The sequence below is a fragment of the Hevea brasiliensis genome, chromosome 9, assembly GCF_030052815.1.
Source record: "Hevea brasiliensis isolate MT/VB/25A 57/8 chromosome 9, ASM3005281v1, whole genome shotgun sequence".
In the NCBI taxonomy this organism is placed as follows: Eukaryota; Viridiplantae; Streptophyta; class Magnoliopsida; order Malpighiales; family Euphorbiaceae; genus Hevea; species Hevea brasiliensis.
This window is the reverse complement of record NC_079501.1, coordinates 75,394,896-75,418,106: the sequence shown is the minus strand read 5'-3', so window position 1 is coordinate 75,418,106 and position 23,211 is coordinate 75,394,896. Positions and strand designations below refer to the sequence as shown.

The following is a 23,211-nucleotide window of genomic DNA, read 5'->3' as shown; positions in this document are numbered from 1 at the left end:
CGGTAAAATTTTCCTTTCAATTTATTGGGAATCTTACGATCACATAAAACTCCCGTGGCACGTCTCCACTTCAACCATCCGGCTTTAATCCTATGATTAACATCCTCCTCACATCCCCCATCTACTTGAAGAACTGAGCCTAGATATTTAAAGTGATTACTTTGTAACAGTACCACTCCATTCAAACTAACTCCTTCCCTATCACCAGTTTGGCCTTCACTGAACTTGTAATGCATGTATTCTGTCTTCGTTCTACTTAACTTAAAACCCTTTGACTCTAGAGTACTTCTCCAAAGTTCTAGCTTTCTATTGAGTCCTTCTCGTGTCTCATCTATCAGAACAATATCATCCGCAAACATCATGCACCAAGGAATACTCTCTTGTATATGTTTCGTAAGTTCATCTAAAACTAATGTAAAAAGGTAAGGGCTTATGGCTGATCCTTAGTGTAATCCAATTGAGATCGGAAAATCTCGTGTCCCCTCCCACTGTGCGCACAATAGTAGTTGCTCCTTCATACATATCTTTCAATACTTGTATGTACCTAATAGATACCCTCTTTTGTTCTAACACATTCCATAAGACCTCTCTTGGAACACTATCATAAGCCTTCTCCAAATCAATAAAAACCATGTGTAGATCTTTCTTCACATCCCAAAATATTTTGGATAATTAAACAAAATTTTTTGTTTTCCAAATAAAAAATTGATAAATAGAAACAAAAAACATTTTTCGCAGCAAAACAAGGCCTAAGTGTGTCAAGTTAAGTAAAAAAGAACAGAATATATGTATAGCAACTAAATTGATGGAATGGGAACTCGTCAAGGTGGGGATAACTTAGATGTTACAAAGGTCCTAAACAACACTCGTTTCAAATATTTAGGTTTTATCATACAATGAGTTGAGGGAAGCGTGATAAATATGAACTCTAGGGTTAAAGCAGGATGGATACAACTCAACTAAGCTTTTATCCCAAAAATTTATTGGGATCGGCTATATGGATTCTTTTTCTCCATTCTAAACAATTTTGGGTTAAATCCTTGGAAATGTGTAATGCTTCTAGGTCATGTTGTACTACTCTCCTCCAAATCAGTTTAGGTCTACTCTTTCTTTTCTTTCTATCTTCTAACCCAATGTGCTCTACTTGTCTAATTAGAGTCTCTGTATGTCTACGCTTCATATGACCAAACAACCTCAATCTCTCTTATCTAAACTTATCTTCAATTAGCACAACTCCTACATTTTTTTTGTTACTCTCATTACGGATTTTATCTAGTCTAGCATGGTCACTCTCCACCTTTCTCATTTTAGACACATACAGCTCATTCATTACTCAGCACTCACTACCATATAACATGGTCGGTCATATGGCTGTACGGTAAAATTTTCCTTTCAACTTATTGGGAATCTTGCAATCACATAAAATTTCTGTGATGCGTCTCTACTTCCACCATCCGGCTTTAATCCTATGACTAACATCCTCCTCACATCCCCCATTTACTTGAAGGATTGAGCCGAGATATTTAAAGTGATTACTTTGGGGCAATACCACTCCATCCAAACTAACTCCTTCCCTATCACCAGTTCGGCCTTCACTGAACTTGCAATGCATGTATTCTGTTTTTGTTCTTTTTAACTTAAAGTCCTTTGACTCTAGAGTACTTCTCCAAAGCTCTAGCTTTCTACTGAATCCTTCTTGCGTCTCATCTATCAGAACTACATCATCCGTAAACATCATGTATCAAGGGATGCTCTCTTGTATATGTTTCGTCAATTCATCTAAAACTAATGTAAAAAGGTAATGGCTCACAGCTAAACCTTAGTGTAATCAAACATCTAGAACTAAAGCAGGATGGATGAATTAGCAAAATGTGACAAGCGTATGATCATAAAATACCAATTATGTTGAAGGGAAATTTTACAGGAAGGGAACTGGACTATCATGTATGGTAGCAAGTATTAGGTGGTGAAGAATAATCGCCACACAAAATTAGTGTGGCAAAAGTGAGGATGCTAAGATGGATATGTGAAAATTAGAATAATGGATTGAATAAGAAATGAATATTGGTAGGAGGGTAGAAGTGACATCTATTAAGGGTTAATTTAGAGAAGATAGATTGAGATTGTTTGGGCATGTGCATTATAGACTAGCAACTGCTCCAATTGGAAGGTTGAGATTTTGATGTTGTAGGAGATAAGAAAGGAAGGGGCAACATAAAAAAACATGGAGGAAGTAGTGAGAAAGGACTTCACAGCTTTAAATCTTTCTAAAGTGGTTTTCTAAACCATGTATAATGGAGGAATTGGGCCTATGCAGCCAAACACAACTAGTTGGAGTTGAGGCTGAGTTTTTTTTTTGGGCCATAAATTCTCTCGAAGAACTTAGTTTTAGCTTGCTGTTTCCCTTCTATCCTACCTTTTAGCTAATTTATACTATTCATAAGTGATGAAAGAAATTAATGCCTAACAATCTGTATTCCTAAAATCAAGGGATTCCAACACTCTCTTTCAAGTTGGTTCATGGATATTACACATGTCCAACTTGCGAACTAAAGTGTGGAAGACTTTGATGCTTAGACCCTTTGTAAATATATCAGCAAACTGCTCCTTTGATGTCACATAAGTCATAATCAATGAACCATCTACAATCTTCTCCTTTATGAAGTGTCGATCAATCTCCATGTGCTTGGTCCTATCGTGTTAAACTGGATTGTGGACAATATTAATAGCAACTTTGTTGTTACAAAATAAAGATAGACTATTGGCCTTTGACAACTTCAACTCTTCCATCAATTTACGCAATCACAATAGCTCACAAATGCTTTGTGCCATAGCCCTATATTCTGCTTTTGCACTTGATCTAGCTGTCACGTTTTGTTTCTTGCTTCTCCAAGTAACTAGGTTACCACTAATAAAGGTACAATAACTTGATGTAGGCCTTTTATCATTAAGAGATAATCTGCATTTATAAAAGCTTTTATCTGGAGATGATCATATTTTGAAAAAAGTTCTTTTCTTGGTGCAGATTTTAGATATCTCAAAATGCGGAAACAACTTCTAAGTGACTGCATAAGCTATGTTTGGTCAAGTGTGAGAGAGAGAGATTAATCTCCTAACCAACCTTTGATATCTTCCTAAATCAATTGATTCCTCAACTCCTGCTTGCAGTTTATGATTAGTTTCGATAGGAGGTTTTGCATGTTTACAACCCAACATGACTGTTTCTTGTAGGAGGTCTAAAAGATACTTCTTTTGAGAAATGAAGATTCCTTTGTTTGATTTGGCAACTTCTATTCCAAGTACCTTAATCTACCAAAGTCTTTAATCTCAAACTCTTGGGATAAGAGTTCCCTAAGATACACAATCTCCTCTTATCATCTCCTGTCACAACTATGTCATCAATATAAACAATAAGCAACGTGATCTTACCTCTACAATGTTTCATAAATAGAGTATGATCCGCATTGCTTTGAAAGCATCTAAAGGAGATCATGGCCTTACTGAAATCTATCAAACCATGCTTTGGGTGGTTGCTTTAGACCATACAAACTAATTCCAGAAGTTGGAACAAGATTCTTTGGATGTTTTATGATGTGTTTAGATGGAATTAATGATGCGGAAAAGATCTGGGTATAAAAAAAAATATTTGGTGTTTTGGGACTAAGTTGGTGAATGGAATGGTTAAGAAAAGAACTATGAAATTTGATGGAAAGAAAGGTGGAAAGAGGTCCAGAAGTGGTCTTCTTGATAAGAATCTTCACCACAAGAAGATCTCCAGAATTGATGCCTCAAATCCCAAGATTTGATAAAATCTTGATTGCCACCCTTAATACAATTAAGAGAAAAGATAATTGCAGAACAAAAGCTTTAAGTTGGAATCACCAAAATCTGAAAAACTGTTATTAATGAAAAAAGAATGCCTTTTATAGGCTACAAGTCTCCTAAAGAAATAATAATAATAATAATAATAATAATAATAATAATAATAATAATTCCTACTAAGACAAGCTAATAATTCTGATTGGTTCCTACTAGATAAGATAAACTCAACTCAACTCAACTAAGCATTTATCCCAAAAATTTATTGGGGTCGGTTATATGGATTCTCTTTCTCCATTCTAAATGATTTTAGGCTAAATCCTCGAAAATGTGTAATGCTTATAGGTCATGTTGTATTACTCTCCTCCAAGTCAATTTAGGTCTACCCCTTCTTTTCTTTTTATCCTCTAACCCAATGTGCTCTACTTGTCTAACTGGAGTCTCCGTATGTCTATGCTTCACGTGACCAAACCACTTCAATCTCCCTTCTCTCAACTTATCCTCAATTAGTACCACTCCTACCTTTTCTCTAATACTCTAATTACGGACTTTATCTAATATAGTATGGCCACTCATCCACCTTAACATTCTCATCTCCGTAACTCTTATCTTAGACACATATGGCTGCTTCATTACCCAACATTCACTACCATATAACATGGCCGGTCGTATGGCTATATGGTAAAATTTTTCTTTTAACTTATTGGGAATCTTGCGATCACATAAAACTCTCATGACCCATCTCCACTTCAACTATCTAGCTTTAATCCTATGACTAACATCCTCATTACATCTCCCATCTACTTCAAGGATTGAGTCGAGATATTTAAAATGATTACTTTGAAGCAATACTACTCCATCCAAACTAACTCATTTTCTATCATCAGTTCGGCCTTCACTGAACTTACAATGCATGTATTCTGTCTTTGTTCTATTTAACTTAAAGCCCTTTGACTCTAGAATACTTTTCTAAAGCTCTAGCTTCTATTGACTCATTCTCATGTCTCATCTATCAAAACTATATTGTCTGCAAACATCATGCACCAAGGGATGCTCTATTGTATATATTTCGTCAATTCATCTAGAACTAATATAAAAATGTAAGGGCTCACAGCTGAACCTTGGTGTAATCCAATTAAGATAGGAAAATCTCTTGTGTCTCCTCCATCTGTGCGCACAATAGTAGTTGCTCCTTCATATATATCTTTCAACACTTGTATGTACCTAATATATACCCTCTTTTGTTATAACACTCTTCATAAGATATCTCTTGAAACACTATCATAAGCCTTCTCCAAATCGATAAAAACTATATGTAGATCTTTCTTCCTATCTCTATATTTCTCTATCAAGCTTCCAATGAGAAAGATTGCTTTCATAGTTGAACGACCGGACATAAAGTCAAATTGATTGGGAGAGATAGAAGTTTCATGACATAGTCGATATTCCCCAACTCTCTCCTACAACTTCATAGTATGGCTCATGAGTTTAATTTCCCTATAGTTTGAGCAACTCTGTATGTCTTCCTTATTTTTAAAAATAGGTACTAAAATACTCCTCCTCTCTCATCAGGTATTTTCTTTGAGTTTAGAATCTTATTAAATAATTTAGTTAACCATGACACTCCCACATCTCCCAAACACTTCCACACTTCAATTGCTATTCCATCGGGTCCACAGGCTTTGTTCACTTTCATTCTCTTAAGTGCTTCCTTTACTTCTGAAGATCTAATTCTTCTAATGTAATTCACATTCTTTTCTATTGCTCTGTAATCTATATTCACGCTATTATCACTTTGGCTATTATTATTATTATTATTAAAGAGATCATCAAAAAAATTTCTCCATCTTTCTTTAATGTTCTCATCTTTCACCAACACTTTTTCTTCATCTTTAATGCACCTAACTTGATTGAGATCTTGACATTTCTTCTGTCCTCCTTGCTAATTTATAAATATCTTTCTCTCCTTCTTTAGTTCCGAGTTTCTCATATAACTTTTCAAATGCCTGCGCTCTAGCTTAACTAACCGTCTTTTTGGCCTCTTCTTTGCTATCTTGTACTGTTCATAAGCCTCATTATTATCACACTTAGGTAATTTCTTATATCATTCCCTTTTTCTCTTCACTGCCTTTTGTACTTCCTCATTTCACCATCTCTCTTTTGAGGGTGGTCCATGTTCTCTAGACTCTCCAAGTATTTTTCTAGCTACTTCTCTAATCTTTGATGCCATATGTATCCACATACCATTGGCCTCTACATCCAACTTCCATGCTTCGGACTCGATAAGCTCATTTTTGAACTTCACTTGCTTTACTCCATTGAGCTCCCACCACTTTGTTTGACCTACAATATTTCTTATAGCCTTACTTGAATTGTTCCTAAACTTAACATCCAAGACCACTAACCGATGTTGACTTGTTAAAGCCTCTTTCGGAATAACCTTCCAATCCTTGCATAGAGCTCTATTTGTTTTTGTGGTTAAGAGAAAGTCAATTTGGCTTTTATGTTGTCTACTTTTGAAAGTCACTAAATGTGACTCCCTTTTTATAAAGTAAGTATTTGCTAGTATTAGGTCGTATGCCATGGCAAAATCCAGGATGCTTTTCCCCTCCTCATTTCGACTATCAAAACTAAAACCTCCATGAACATTCTCATAACCTTGCCTATCACTTCCTACATGTCCATTCAAATATCCACCGATGAAAACATTCTCTTCATTCGGTATGCTTTGCATTGTATCATCCATATCTTCCCAAAACCTTTGTTTACTCTCACTATCTAGTTCTATTTGTGGGGCATAAACACCAACTATATTTATTATTTTTCCTTCTAGTATAAGCTTTATTAGTATAATTCTATCTCCTACTCTTTTCACAGCTATTACAGCATCTTTCAACATCCTGTCTATGATTATGCCCACTCCGTTCTTGTTTCTCTCCTTTTCGGTAAACCACAGTTTATATCCTGAATTACCCACTTCCTTACTTTTCTCTCCTACCCATTTAGTTTCCTGAATGCAAGCAATATTCACCATTCTCCTTTCTAAGGTATCCACAAGCTCCATTAATTTTGCCGTAAGTGATCCAACATTCCAAGTATCAACCCTGATTCTCTTCCTATTCTGTTCCTTTCTAATTGATCTCCTTCTATGATATTGTCTATAGTTCTTGTTGAGATTAGAGAAATGTATTTCACAGTGTTACAATGATTCAAATTTATACACAAAGGCTATAGCCTTAATAGGAAGGAAAATAAAAACTAATAAATACAAATATCCCTAATATCACTAATTTACAGCTAATGCACTAATTAAGGGATTTTAACACATTCTAATTTACAGCTAATGCACTAATTAAGGGATTCCAACACTTCCTCTCAAGTTGGTTCATGCATGTTGCACATGCCCAACTTGCAAACTAGGGTATGAAACACCTTACAACTTAACCCTTTAGTGAACACATCAGCTAACTGATCTTTCGAACCTACGTAAGAGATACTTAAGGAACCATCCACAATTTTCTTTTATGAAGTGTCTATCAATCTTTATATGCTTGGTCCGATCATGCTGAACTGGATTATGAACTATACTGATTGCAGCTTTGTTATCATAAAACAAAAACAAACCATTAGCTTCAAATTTAATTCTTCCATTAACTTCCATAACCACAATAACTCATAGATACCTTGAGCCATTGCCCTGAATTCGGCTTCTGCACTGGATCTAGCTGTCACATTTTGCTTCTTACTTCTCCAGGTGACTAGATTACCAACAACAAAGGTACAATATCCTGATGTTGATCTCCTATCATCAAGAGACCCAGCCCAATTTGCATCTGTAAAGGCTTTAATCTGAACGTGACCATGCTTTGAGAAAAGAACTCCTTTCCCAGGTGTAGATTTTAGGTATCGCAAGATGCAGAAAACAACCTCCAAATGAGATTCACGAGGATCATGCATATACTGGCTCACTAGACCAACTGCATATGTTATGTCCGGTCTAGTGTGCGAATGATAAATTAGTTTGCCAACTAACCTCTGATATCTCCCTAAATCCATCGATTTTCCAACTCCAGCTTGCAATTTATGATTAGCCTCAATAGGAGACTCTGCCGGTTTACAGCCCAGCATTCCTGTTTTTTCCAACAGATCCAAGATATTCTTTCTTTGAGAAATAAATATTTCCTTTTCTGATGTGGCAACCTCTATTCCAAGAAAGTACTTGAGCCTTCCCAAATAGTTGATTTCAAACTTTTGTGCTAGGCGCTCCTTTAAAAGAGCTATTTCTTTCTTATCGTCACCAGTTACCACAATATCATCCACATAGACATTAAGTAGTGTGATTTTGCCTCTACGATGCCTCATAAACAAGGTATGATCAGCATTGCTTTGGCAGTATCCAAAGGAGATAATCGCTTTACTGAACCTATCAAACCATGCTCTAGGTGACTGTTTTAGATCATAAAAAAGCCTTTTTCAATCTGCAAACTTTCCCTCTGGTCTTCTCATCCTCAAACCCTGGAGAAATTTTTATATACACTTCTTCTTTCAAGTCACCATATAAAAAGGCATTTTTAACATCAAACTGCTACAAGTCCCACTCAAGATTCGCTGCACATGACAACATAATTCTGATGGTATTCATTTTAGCAACAGGAGCAAAGGTCTCTTGGTAATCTACTCCGTACGTCTATGTGAAGCCTTTTGCTACCAGTCTAGCCTTGTACCTCTCAATTGAACCATCTGCTCTATCCTTCACAGTGAACACCCACTTGCATCCAACTGGCTTCTTTTCTAGTGGGAGAGCAATCAGTTCCCATGTCTCATTCTTTGCCAAAGCTTTCATCTCCTCCACCATAGCTGCCCTTCATTTTGGATCGAGGCAAGCTTTCTTCCAATCCTGTGGGATAGAGACAGAGGAAACAGATAGTAGAAAGGCTCTGTAGGATGGAGATAGAGAATTATAGGAGATGAAATTAGAAATGGAATGTTTAGTACAGGTCCTAACACCTTTCCGGAGAGCAATAGGAATATCAAGATCATTATCAAAAGAAAGAAGAACAAACTGAGAGTCAAAATTAGACTCATCAGAAGCCAAAGGAGACTCATCACATACCTCAATATGTCCAGGAATTGAATCCAGGGATTCCGATTGATCAGCAGTCTCCTGCTCGATGGCTATATTTGTCTTGTTCCATCAAGTATATGTTCTCAAATCTAGCCTTTTCAGTCTTTCTCGAGATTTAGGTGACTCTCCCTGAGTTTCATTGTTAGGTATAGACTCTAAATCCATATTCTCCCCCTGAAATTGAAGATTGGGAGAGGATGAGGATGAAGGAAAATACACATCTTCCTTCCTATGCTCCCCTAAAGAGGTGGATGGAAATAAGATTCAGATTCTCTGAAGGTAACATCAATACTCACAAAATATTTTTGTGAAGGAGGATGATAAGACCTATATCCCTTCTGAGTGCTAGAATAACCAACAAAAACACATTTCAGGGCTCGGGGTTCTAATTTCCCACTATTAAGCTTATGAAAAAAGCAAACACAACCAAATACCTTTGGAGGAACGGTATATGAATTTTTACCTTGCAAAACCTCTAAAGGACTCTTAAACTCCAATGTTCGAAGAGGCATCCTGTTAATAAGATATGCAGCAAAAAGAATAGCATTCCCCCAGTAAGGTTTAGGAACATTCATGATAAATATAAGAGACCTAGCAACCTCAAGTAAGTGTATTTTTTCTCTCAGATACCCCATTTTGTGAACTAGTATTAACACAACAAGTCTGATGTAAAATCTCATGTGCCTTCAAATATTCCTGAAAGACTCCATTCATATAATTTGTACCATTATCAGTTCTCAATATTTTAATATGAGCATCAAACTGTGTACTAATCATTTTATGGAACTGCTGGAAACAAGAGAAAATTTCATTTTTTCCTTTCATCAAATATACCCAAGTTAACCTACTGCAACAATCAATAAAGGTCACAAACCATCTGTAACCCGATAAAGACACAGTTTGAGTAGGCTGCCATACATCAGAATGAATAGTCATAAAAGGAACTAAAGCCTTATTATTTATTGCATGATAAGATTGTCTAGTATATTTAGCAAACTCACAAGCATCACATACTAACAATTCAATTTTGCATTGTTTAAACAGAAAATGATAAAGTTTTTCTAACACAGTAAATAAAGGATGTCCTAGTCTCCTATGCCACATGATAATTTGTTCCTCAACACCCATAGATTGCTCCAACATGGCCTGCCCAACATAATCATTCAAGAGATATTGCCCATCTTGCAGTCTACCATTGCCAATCGTTCTCCTTATCGTCAATTCCTGAAATACACAGTGAGTTGGAAAAAATTCAATTTTGCAGTTTAGAGCTTTTGTGATTGAACTGACAGACAAGAGGTTAATAGGAAAGCTAAGCACATGTAAAACAAAACTAAGACTTATATTAGGGGGTGCATTTAACAGAACTTGTTCCAGAAACACTAGATAAGGATCCATCCGCAGTGCGGACTTTTTCTTTTTCTGAACATGGAGAATAGGATATGAATTTATTAAAATAGCCTGTCATATGCTTGTTTGCTCCAGAATCTATAACTCAAAAAGAATTATTAAGATTGGTAAGAAAAACATTACCTGAGTTGACGAAGTTAGAAGAGGCAGCTGTGGTGGATTGTGATTCAAGTTGTGATAGCAAACGCCTTAGAGTCTGTACCTTTTTATTGGAAAACATCTCAGTAGTGGTAGTATCTTCAGACAGATTTACAGCCTCAGATATATTAACTTGTGGTCTAGTAAAACCCATTCTTTTTCCTCCACGCCCTTTAGTGGGGCGTCCATGCAATTTCTAATAGTGTTCCTTAGTATGCCAGTTTTTTTCACAATAGTCACAATGTAATTGATCTTTATCTGATGAAACATGTGACTGTTCACGTGAGGAATTAGCAACTAGCCTTGCCTTATCAACAGACATAGAATAAATCATGGTACTCCTCCTGCTCTCTTCCTGCTAAACATAAGAGTATGTCTTTCTCAAGGTAGGGAAAGGATCATTCCCAAGCACTTGGACCCTAATTTGATCATATTCCATATTCAACCCAACAAGAAAATCATAGATCCGCTCTTTCTCAACCAACATCTGAAATTTAACAGCATCTTCAGAACATGAGGCCTGAAAGTGCTGGTAAAAGTCCAGTTCCTGCCATAGACCACTCAATTCTGCATAATATTGAGCAATGGTTAGCTCACCCTGTTTCATACCATGAACCTTGTTTCGAAGCTCATACACTTGTGCATCGTTCCCAACTTGAGAATAGGTCTGAGAAACTGCACTCCAAATGGCAGCTACACTATTCAACAGTAAATACCCATGAGCTATACATGGTTGCGTGGAATTGATAAGCCATGACATGATAAGAGAATTTTCTGACTCCCATTGACTATAGGTAGAAGCAGACTTTTCTGGTTTTTGCTTATCTCTAGTAAGATAACCCTGTAATTCTCTAGCTTGAATAAAAAGGAGACACGATCTAGATCATGCAAAGTAATTTATCCTATCAAGCTTTACGGGGCTAATAATTAATGAGGGATTTTCAATTGTAGTAGTCATTTTCCCTTCAACTACTGAATTTTTTGCATCAGACATGATTCAAAGAACTGATTAAAAGAAACAGTAAGCAAAAGACAAATACCCAAAAACAAAATTGCAAACCAAGAGATAGGAATGGGCTGGGCAGAGGTGCAGTACTTTAGGGATGTCGTCGAAAAAAAAAAGGTGCGGCCAGAAAAACTGACCAGGAGCAGGCTCGCTCCCCGGCGAATGTACACGAGGCGGAAACCTTCTGTCGGCACGTGGGATCATGCACCTCACCGGATGGAGGCGAAAATCTAGGTGAGGACGGGCGACGAGGTTCTCTTCCTTCCTAAAGGGGCGGTGACAACTACCTCCCTCAACAGTGTTACAATGATTCAAATTTATGCACAAAGGCTATAGCCTTAATAGGAAGAAAATAAAAACTAATAAATACAAATGTCCCTAATATCGCTAATTTACATTCTAATTTACAGCTAATGCACTAATTAAGGGATTTTAACACTTCTAATTTATAGCTAATGCACTAATTAAGGGATTCTAACAGTTCTTTATGCCTATTTTGTGTTCTGTTTCACTATCTGTTCTATGGACTAACTTCTTTACCCACACCCGTCTATGATGTGGGAACCTTTGCTCATTTAACACCACACCCGGGCGTCGGCATGGCATGTCGCTTTCGGTGAATGCCCTACACCCTTGTATATTTCTCACTATACCCGGGCTCCGATGTAGAGCGTCGTAAGTAGAAGACGTCTCAACGTTTATATCATAAGGGATATCATGAGGTGTGACGTAATTTTTACGCTGGTTGTCATCTACCGCAGCCCTCCTCCTTTATCCGGGCTTGGGATGGCTAAGCATAAACTATTCAGGCGGAGTTCTTACTAGATAAGATAAAATAAAGATAAACCTACACGTCACACCCACATTGGTTCCTGGTTGGATTCTGAATTCTCTTGCATGCTGATATTGGACTCTTGGAATTAATCTTGCTATCTTTTAGAACACCTTGTTGCATTAGAACTTTGTTCACATAAACACAAGAAACCCTAGGAAGAGTTTCTTTCTTGGCAGCCCACTTAAGTCTTTCAACCTCTCTTGAATTTGACTTTTCAACACTCGATCTTTCCTTGGCAGATTTTGATTGGTCATTCTTTAATTTTGACTCGTCAACTTTAGAAGAATTTCCACAAGCCATATCAATTTAGGGAGCCCCAAAATACTTGATTTCCTATGCACACCATTCAAACCATGCGTCCCATGCACATTCTTACCCTTACATACAATTTGCCAGTTGCATGCACCATGCGTTTTCTTCTCGTCAAGCCTATGTCCCCCATTGCTCAAAGGTACAGATTTGGCGTTTTGAGTTGCACCATGATGTGGCACATCACAACCATTTTTTTTTATTATTTTTTTTCAAATCTTTGCAATTATCCTTATCCACACTATATTTGCTCTACATGAAGATGTTTTCCTTAAATTTCAGTTTTCCTGTTTTTATGAAAAGGAATTTTGGATATTGCTGTGGAATTGATTTCAAACAAAGCTGAATGGTGAAAAAAGATCCATATAGCTGACTCCAACTTGTTTGGATTAAGGCTTAGTTGTTGTTTATGAAGAAAACTGAGGGATTATGGGTTCATAGTTGTGCTCTAGTTCTGTCACTTTGTGTTCCTTGAGAATGATTATTATGATGGTGCAAATTGATGAAAGTAAAATAGAAACTATTTTATATATCATTTGATATTCAGTATTTTGATGGTGATCTGTGTTTCTAAATCTGTAGGGCAAAACTGCTCCTCCAGATTATCTCAGTGAGAGTGAACTGATTTCTCTGATGGAGAAGAATGGAATAGGCACAGATGCTTCAATACCTGTACATATTAACAACATATGTGAGCGTAACTATGTGCAGGTATATTGATATTACTACCAAACTGTTCATAATGTTTCTGGCCTTTCTATTTTTTTGTAAAGAAAGAGTTAGTGGAAAAGAAACAAGGCATTCATGGTTGTATTTATGCCAAGCAGTTTACAGCATTTCTGTGAAAATTAAAAAAGAAAATGCATGAAAACCTCGTCTGTTATTATTTATTCATTTCTTTTAATTACCTTTCAAATTGCAGGTACAAGCTGGCAGGAAGTTGGTTCCAACTACGTTAGGTATCACCCTGATAAGGGGCTATCAATGCATTGATCCGGATCTATGTTTACCTGATATTCGTAGTTTCATTGAGCAACAGATTACCCTTGTTGCCAAGGGCCAGGCAGATCATTCACGTGTTGTGCAGCATGTACTACAACAATTCAAGCAAAAATACTGTTACTATGTTAAGCAGGTTAGACAAACTTATGATTTCATATCTTTCTATATGAATGCATACCTTGAAATTAATCTACTTGTTCAGTCAAGGAGTGTGAAAGGCTTATGCTGAACTTGGCTGAGCTAAATACTTGGGTTCAGCTTTTTGTATTTTCTGGTGAATTGAACTTGATTCGAATCATTGTGTGTAAAGGTTGTCTTCTTTGTAAAAGTATCCAATCTGAAATGCTTGCAGTTGGAGATATCCATCTATAATGGAATGCCAAATTTTGTGTTTAATGAACATGGTTTGCTCAATATTATAACCTGAGAAACAGGAGTTGAAGTTATAGTAATTAATTAATTAAAAAAAAAACAAATCATATATATAGTGGGTTTGGTACTGTGTTAGACCATTCAACTTTATCACTAGACTTATAGAAGTCATTTAGCCCAAAAAAAAAAGAGATGAAAAAAAATGTTTAGTTGCCTTCATTTTGGTTTTTGTTCAAATCCCTGTAAAATAATACTACGCATCCATTTAGCTGTAAATAAAATATCTAATTTTCTGTGCATATGACTTGTAATGTGTAATTGATTTCTTCTGTTACTCTGCTTTGAGGATTTGAACAATTGTGCACTTGAGGCTAGCTTACTGTACATTATCTTCATCAATTTGCTGGGATTGATAAGGCAGTTCATTGGATGACTACCATTTTGCTGAATGTAGGCAGTTGAAATTGAGGTTGAGTTGAGTTCACTGAATCACCACCTTTGCCATTGTAGTTGCTAGCAAGTTAGAGAGATGATTTTATCTTTATGTTATTAGGGCTCTGATGAATTTTTACATGTAAATGTGTGATTCAGTTCACAACAACGAAAGGAAGTCATTTATCAAAACAGAGAATGAAAGAATAAGGGGAAAAGTTTGGTTGCCTTATTATAGTTTGTTGCATTCATATTCAAATTCTTATAAAATAATACTAGGCATCCATTTAACTGTAAATCAAGGCATCTAATTTTCTTTGCATATGATATTTTCTCTGTACTGCATTTTTCTACTTTAATTGTACAACTTCAAATTTCAACTCCTACATAATTGAAGTTTTGAACAATGAATGTGTGATAGTTAATTTCCTTTGCTAACTTGTTAGCTTTCTGTTCTGTGGTGTAGATCGACAAGATGGATGGATTGTTTGAAGCACAATTCTCTCAACTTTTTGACTCGGGCCGTGTTCTTAGTAAATGTGGTAAATGCCTGAGGTACATGAAGTACATTTCTTCTATACCATCACGTCTTTATTGTGGTACATGTGAGGAGGTTTATTATCTTCCTCAGAAGGGCACAATCAAGGTAATAGATGTTTCACTCAAATTATTTGATCTTCAGATGTAATATTGAATGCACAATTTAGAACTTTAAAACCAGTAACATTTAATAACAACTGTGCCTAAAGTCCATTTCAGACATTGATCGACAATTTACAACTAGCCAAACTAATGATTTTTCTTACATTCTAATCAATTAATCAATTTTGCAGCTATACAAGGAACTAACATGCCCTTTAGACAACTTTGAGCTGTTGATATTCTCCATGGCTGGGCCAGAAGGCAAGACGTTCCCTTTCTGTCCACACTGCTACAATAGTCCTCCTTTTGAAGGTATAGATACATTGTTTGGTGCAAGTGAGACTGGTAATTTCGGCAAGTTAGGGAAGGGAGCAGGTATGCCATGCTTCCTCTGCCCACATCCAACATGCAGACATTCTCAGATAGCTCAAGGAGTTTGTGCTTGTCCGGAATGCAGTGGAACACTTGTTTTGGACCCATTAAGTGCACCCAAGTGGAGACTTTATTGCAATATGTGCAATTGCCTTGTCTTGCTCCCTCAAGGTGCTCATCGGATAGCTACTACCCGGGAAAGGTGCCCTGAATGTGATTCAACAATCATAGAAGTGGACTTCAATAAGAATACAACGCCATTGGAAGATGGAGCTACCTTGCATATTGGTTGCATTCTTTGTGATGATTTGCTTCATTCACTTGTGGAGGTGAAGCACGGTAAATCATTTTTTAAACGCTTGGGTTTGAGTGGAAGGGGAAGACGAACAGGGAGAGGTGGTTACAGGGGAAGAGGACGGGGTTTTGGAAAAAGAGGGGACCTGAAAATGAGCTTTCGGGATTTCTAATATGCTCTAGATAAAATAAATTATTTTCAATAGAACCTATTTATATATGTTTAGATAATAATATATATATATATATATATATATATATATATATATATATATATATATATTTCATAATGTTTCATCTTTTTCGACTTTCTGACTTTCTAAACATAATTTTCCTTTCATTTTGCTCATTGTTCTGCTATTAACCGAAGAGAGAAATGGGAGTAGAGTGAAGGAGTGGAGGGAAAAGAGAGAACTCTTTACCCGTCCATCAAACGGTTCCCAAGATGGAAAAAGAGAACGAAAAATCAAACTAAATTTTGATAAAATGAAAATCAAGTTTCTAAGTTGTGACTAATTTGGCTTAAGGGCAGACCTCCATGGTTATAATGCGACCCGGCCTTCTGGGCATATTAAAGAATTCCCGGCTATGACCCAAGAATAATGGGTGGCCATGGTGTTGTATTTACCTTGAGAGTTGAGCTCCAAGATGCCTGTAAATGAACCTGCAATTCCATCATTGATCACGTCCGTCTTTATATATTTCTCCGGTGTGTATCTTTGTTTCCTAGACTTGCTTACCGTCTCTTTTTTTTTTGAAAAAATGATGGCAGTTGCGTTATGCAATTGGCCACACGTAAATAAAGGACTAAAGTTATTTTTGTGATTGTGATTTGTAACACAAGTAATGTAGAGTACTAAAATGTTGCAAGGGTAATCACAAAACATGCAACATATATTATTATTATTATTATTATTATTATTATTATTGGATAATAGTCTGGATTTATTGAAATTGTTCTTTTCTTTGTTTATTGTTACTTTGTGTGGATTTCTTTTGTTTTTAAATTTGTGTGATGTTTAGGACACCAACGCATTTAAGTGTGGGGATTTTTATTTCTGTTCATTTAAGTGTGATGTTATTTGTTTTTATTTTTCTTGAAATTGTCTGTTTATGAAAAAAAAATTGCATGCCATTTAACTTTGGTTGAGGTTGGATTATTTCATTCCTTTTGTGACTTTCATGATTGGGAATATTTTAAATTTTGAAGATTTAAAACTGGCTGTGTTTGTGACGTCTTAAGAAGAGGAAAGTGCGATTCATGAAAATCTTGTGTAGATTTTTTGCAATTGGCATAAAGGGAGAGTGTGATATCAAACTTGGGGTTAAACGCTTTCTTATTTAGGCCTAAACAAGGTTTAAGTAAATAAAGTCTCTCAGTCATGTATAAATTTATATTATTATTATTATTAAAAAAAATTAGTTAGTTTGTGTGAATAAAAAAGTAGCATTCTACTACGCTATTTTGAGTAGGGATATTCAAACACTCCTTGTTTATTCTTACGCGAAAAAGAGTAGCTTGAGATACTAGTATGCATAGCACTCTAAGTTTTTATCTTTGGTCTACTGAGTAGCAAGGTGTCTTCATCATCAATGTTGGTATTCACGTACAAAGGTAATTGCTAGCTTAGTGGATAGCTACTATATATATATATAATAAAATAAAATAAAATAAATTAATTGTGTGTTATTTAATAAAGAGGGAGATTAGTCTTTTATGGATTGTAAAACGGATATAGAGGGATACCTAAGAAAAAAAAAATGGAGAAACTCTAGTTTGCTACTACTGCTTCTAGTAGTTAGGGAAGAGGTGATTCAAGGTTTGGTTGAAACAATTATGTATGCTGGTTGAGGGGTTTACATAGATGTTTTCAAGTTATACTTGGATATGAAAAAGGTCATAATGGATGTGGTTTGTGATACCCCTCACCCGTCTACAGTGCAGCCAAGCAAGGTATGCCACACAGAATGTCGAAGCACCTTATCTTGTCTTATTCCAAATTCTAGTTTTTAGGTTATTGATAAAAAGGCTTTTATGTGAAATTCACACTATTTATGTCTTTTATTTAAAATTTGATTATTTGAAATTTCAGCAAATTTTATTGAAAGTTTGGCAGAGTGCCGGCTGTAAATTAGAAATACAGTTCTTCTGAACCTGTTGAAAATACTTCCAATACATTCTTCATATTCTCAAACTTCATTTATATCAACACAATCTCAATATTTCTCAAAAATCTCAACAGTTCATTACAATTCCGCAAATTTCATTCAGAACAGAATTCAACTCAATTTGATAAAAAAAATACTCAAACTTTTATTAACTAATAAAGTATTATAGTGGATTACACAAATACAAAATTACACAAGTTTATAGTATACATGAAAACTTATAAGTTACAAACTAAAAACTAATATCTAATACAAGATGCAAAATATAAAATCCCAAAAGAGCCTAACGGTCCTATCAATGCAGCACTAAAATGGAGGTGACTCTGGATTCTACGCAGATCAGGACTCTCTTCCAGTTTGGGTTCTGCTAGGATCTCCAGTTGTGTCTCCAATACCTACGCGTGGCAAAAGTAACGCGCTAAGCAATACAGCTTAGTGGTGCCAATATAAAATAAAATAAACCAAAATAAATGTTTATGCAAACTTGAAGATGATATTTTATGCAGATTGAAAATTTCGGGTACTTATTAATAAGGTTATCAATATAGTACTTTTTATGTTCATTATTTGATAATAATTTATTAACACTTAATTTAGTTGCCCAAGTAATCTATGTATTGACTGGACTGGATAAATGGGTAAACTGGCACTGGTTATCAAGTACCTCGGGCCATCACACCATCGGTCACAAAGTGTCTCCAGGTGTGCAACAGAACAGCTAATAAGCAGTAATAAATATCGGGCACAAGGACAAGCATATTAACATAAGCAAAATAGCCAAAGGCTATTATATCACAGAATGGCATAATAGGCCATAAAACACAGAATGGCATGAGCCATATGCAATATTGCTATCGAAACCCTATTGGCATGCCAATCTATCCAAATCAATCGCTTTATGCATACTAGGGCATTTTATAAAGTTAATTATTTAATTTCTTGTTTTTGAGGTTTGGTAGTTACTATTCATTTTACTATTCAAACACAAATGTTGATTTTTAAATACATAATGGGTTTGTTATTTCTAATTTCACATAGATACCACATTTTGAGTTTTATACTTGTTGTTATTTCAAATTTTCAGATTTTATGGTCCATGTTCACTGTTCTATTAGACCAAGCTACAGTGAGAATTTGGCTAAACTTTCTTCATGAAAGTTGTTTCTTAATGTGTCTTCTTTAATTCCCTTTTTGAATCACTCCATTTGGAGTTTTTTAACTGAAGTTATGCTAATTTCTTTAAGGCTGGTCAGGTTGATCTTTACCCAGAATTTTTGGGCAGAAAATGGTTCTGGCAGTTTTGGTGTTCTGATTTTGGTGGACAATTTTATTTGGTTATGGTCAGAATTTGGGTTTATGTTCTTCATGAAAGTTGTTCTAAATTGTCTAAACTTTTCACATATATAAAAATCAGGTTAATTGGATATTTCTACATTGAGTTATGACCATTTGAAAAAACACTGTTTATTTGGTCATTTTCCAGGGACAGCTTGTGTGTTATCCGGGTTGAGGCAATTTTTAGGTCAACTTAAGTTGATTTTCTGGGCAGGGTTATTTCATAAAAAATGTGACATTGTGTGTATAGTTTCACTTCCAATTAGCCTTGCACCAATTGAAGTTACACCAATCAAACTATTGCAGCCTAACCACACTGGACTCAAGTTCAGTAATTCTGGCACATTAAGGGCAGCATACCAATTCTTAACCAAATGTGACAACTCATTCTAAATTAGGGTCAATTCACCTCAATTGGTCACTAATTGACCATTAACAGAGTAATTCACCATCAATTGAGCAAAACCCTAATTTTTGCTCAAACCCTAATTCCCAACTTGCCAATTTCATGCATAACTCATAAATTCAATTTCAATTTCATACCACCTTATTAATTATCATCATTAAGAAAATTTAAATCCAATAAAGAATCATTACTCCCTCAAGGCTGCTGAAATTAGAGGGGTGCATACATATGGATTTCTTTCCAATTTCTTGCAATTCCTAACCTAAATCAAGTTTCTGAACATGAATTGAGAGAAAGAGAGAGAGATTGGTCACTAACCTCACTTGAGAGATTTTTCCCCCTTCAATTCCTTCACTTTCTTTGATTTTCTTGGCTGCCAAATACCTTCCCAAGAAGAGTTAACAAGTTTTAGTGAAGAGGGTTAGGGGTTTTATGGGGAAAATTGGTGGGATTTGGAGCTTTGTTGGAGTAACAATGGTGGAGCAGGAAGGGTGCTAGTTCGGCCAGATGAAGAAGAAGAGCAAGTATGATTTTTTTTCTTTAATTTTTGTCTCTTTTAATTGTTTTAAGAAGGCTTGTTAAATGGTGATTGGTTGGAGTGTTTTAATTGCATCATGCTTACTCAATGCTTATGTCATAAATCTAATTTAATTTCCTTTTCTTTTCTTTCATTTTCTACTCATTTCTAATTAATTTTTCATCAATATTTGTTCATATTTTATGTCATATAATTCACTTACTTAAATAGACAAGTTGGTCAAAAATCGTCTCTAAAGACGAAATGACCAAAATGCCCTCCGTTTGGCTTAACAAGCTAAAATCGTGTGTCCCGATTGATTTAATTTTCCTTGTATTTTCTTAGCAATTTATTGTCATCAAAACCTCAATAATCCTTCCCTGGAATTTCAAAAATTATTTCACGGGGTTTCCCCTGGGTCTAGGGTTGCTAATGGCCTTCACCGTTGCTTCCCGTTAGGGTTACTCATCGCTGGGGTTACAGCTCATTTAACCTTAAGTGCATTTCATTTCTAAAAATTTTCCTCAATTTTCCTTATCATTATTTGGTTTATTTACAACTCTTCACTCTAGTCTAATTATAATTCCAGGCATTCTAGCTGCTCGGACCAATATTGGTCACCAGAACAGTAGAACGTACGGACTAGCTAAAGTGAGGATGTTACAGCTCTTCCCCTCTAATTAAAATTTAGTCTTCAAAATTTACCTGATGCAAACAGTTAAGGGAACTGTTGCCTCATCGTCTTTTCGCTTTCCCAAGTTGCCTCCTCAGTGTTGTGGTGCCTCCAAAGCACTTTCACCAATGGTATTTGCTTGTTTCTCAGCTCCTTCACTTCTCGAGCCAGGATCCGTATTGGTTCCTCTTCATATGTCAAGTCTGGTTGAATTTCAATTTCTTCCATGGAAATGACATGTGAAGGGTCTGATCTGTACCTTCTCAACATGGATACATGGAACACGTTATGGATCTTATCTAGCTCTGGTGGTAAAGCTAGCCTGTGGGCCACTGGACCCACACGTTCAGTCATCTCATATGGGCCAATGAACCTAGGGCTTAGCTTACCATTTCTTTCAAATCTCAACACCTTCTTCCATGGTGAGACTTTGAGGAACACTTAGTCGCCAACTGCATACTCTATATCTTTTCTTCTCAAGTCAGCATAAGATTTTTGTCTGTCTGAGGCAATCTTCAAATTTGCTTTGATCAATTTAACCTTCTCCTCAGTCTGTTTCACCAGGTCCAGTCCCACGAGCTTATCTTCACCCAATTCAATCCAACATACTGGTGTTCTGCATTTTCTCCCATATAGTGTCTCATACGGAGCCATCTGAATGCTAGCTTGGTAGCTATTATTATATGCAAATTCTGCCAGTGGAAGGTATCTATCCCAACTCCCCTCAAACTCAATGACACAACTCCTCAGCATATCCTCAAGGACTTGGATTACTCATTCTGACTGTCCATTCGTCTAAGGATGAAAAGCCGTGCTAAAAAAGAGTTGTATGCCCAAGGCTTCTTACAACTTCTTCCAAAATCTAGATGTGAACCTTGAGTCTCGATCAGATATGATGGAAAATGGGATTCCATACAGTCTAACTATCTCACTGATATACAATTCTGCTAGCTTCTCCAGTGAGTAGTCAGTTCTAACTGGTAGAAAATGTGCTGATTTGGTCAACCTATCCACTATCACCCATACTATGTAATGCCCTCACTTTAGGCAGTTCCGTACATTCCACTATTCCGGTAACCAATTGTAACACCCCTCACCCGACTTCTGTGTAGCCGAGCAAGGCGTGCTACATTCGGTGCTGGAGCACCCTATCTTATCTTACTTTATTCCTTTAATAATTTTGTTCTCGTTATATTTTAATATCAATTATTTTTTTCGACAGAGAAACTAACGAAGTTTCCCCTATTTTATTTACTTTTGACGTGATTCACTATTCACCTGATTGAAAATTTTCATAATATTTTACAATAAAAATATCATTAATAATTCTCATAATCCTCTCATCATTTCATGCATCATCTATATATTTCAATTCTGTCTTCAAGCCCATGCAATCTCATTCATGTTGTAATTACATAATTTACAAAATAATTACATAATTTCGTAATTTACATGATATATAAATTAATTACATATGAAAAAGTTAATTTTTTAGTTTACATCACATTCCTATTAATTACCTTTTAATAATCTACATTACAATACAATAACTAAGCATTTTATGCAAAATACAAAAGATGATCTATATGGGCCCTATCTACATGCATTACTAAGGAGGTGACAACCTTGAATACTTCAGACACTTCTGCAGATCAGAACTCCAAAATCTCTGTTTAATATTTTTTTCTGGGCTTTACCTTAAGTACCTGCGCGAGGAAACAAATCCATCGCGCTAAGCATTGCTGCTTAGTGGTGCAATAATATAACAAGAAAATAATATATACAAAATACAGATGGAAATAAAATATGGTTCAGATAATTTAGATCTAATTATACTTCAATAAGGTTGCTAACATTTAATATCCCTTTTTTTTTTTTTTTCTAATTTAATCCTTTTTGGAGGTGCTTAATTCATAAGGTTACAGTAAGAATATACAATATACTAATATTCTAATAGTATTATTCTTAACTTAATATTATTATGAAAGGTACATTTGTAACATTTATTTAAATTATATTTCTATTATTAATATTTTTGTATCCTTTAATTCAAAACCTTCTAGGTTATCTTAAATTATTTCATAATAATTAAAGTTCCCAGTGCATTCAATAATAGATAACTTTTTTTTTTTTTTTTATCATCAGTCCAGTTCATTTCAATTCTTTCTAGCATTTTATTAATCGTTTTCTTGATGATTTTGAGCATCTTTTTATTGTAATCATTCTTGTTCTTTATCTTGATATTTAATTTCCTTACTTCCTTTAATAATTAATTCAATTACATTTATACTTTTTCATGCCCAAGTAACCTATGCAAATTGACCGGACTGGATAAACGGGTAAACTAGTACTGGG

The 23,211-nt window shown here is 35.5% G+C and overlaps 1 protein-coding gene across 1 annotated transcript in view; it reads left to right on the top strand.

Moving 5' to 3' along the window:
• LOC110668462 (DNA topoisomerase 3-beta) overlaps positions 1–16,472 on the top strand; it is a 69,291-nt gene extending 52,819 nt beyond the window's left edge. The window contains exons 12-15 of the mRNA XM_021829699.2: positions 13,225–13,353; positions 13,565–13,777; positions 14,915–15,094; positions 15,282–16,472. Of these exons, the coding sequence (XP_021685391.2) occupies positions 13,225–13,353; positions 13,565–13,777; positions 14,915–15,094; positions 15,282–15,929 (1,170 nt within the window). The 3' untranslated portion in view covers positions 15,930–16,472. The remainder of the gene's footprint in view (positions 1–13,224; positions 13,354–13,564; positions 13,778–14,914; positions 15,095–15,281) is intronic.
• Positions 16,473–23,211: the final 6,739 nt, after the last annotated feature.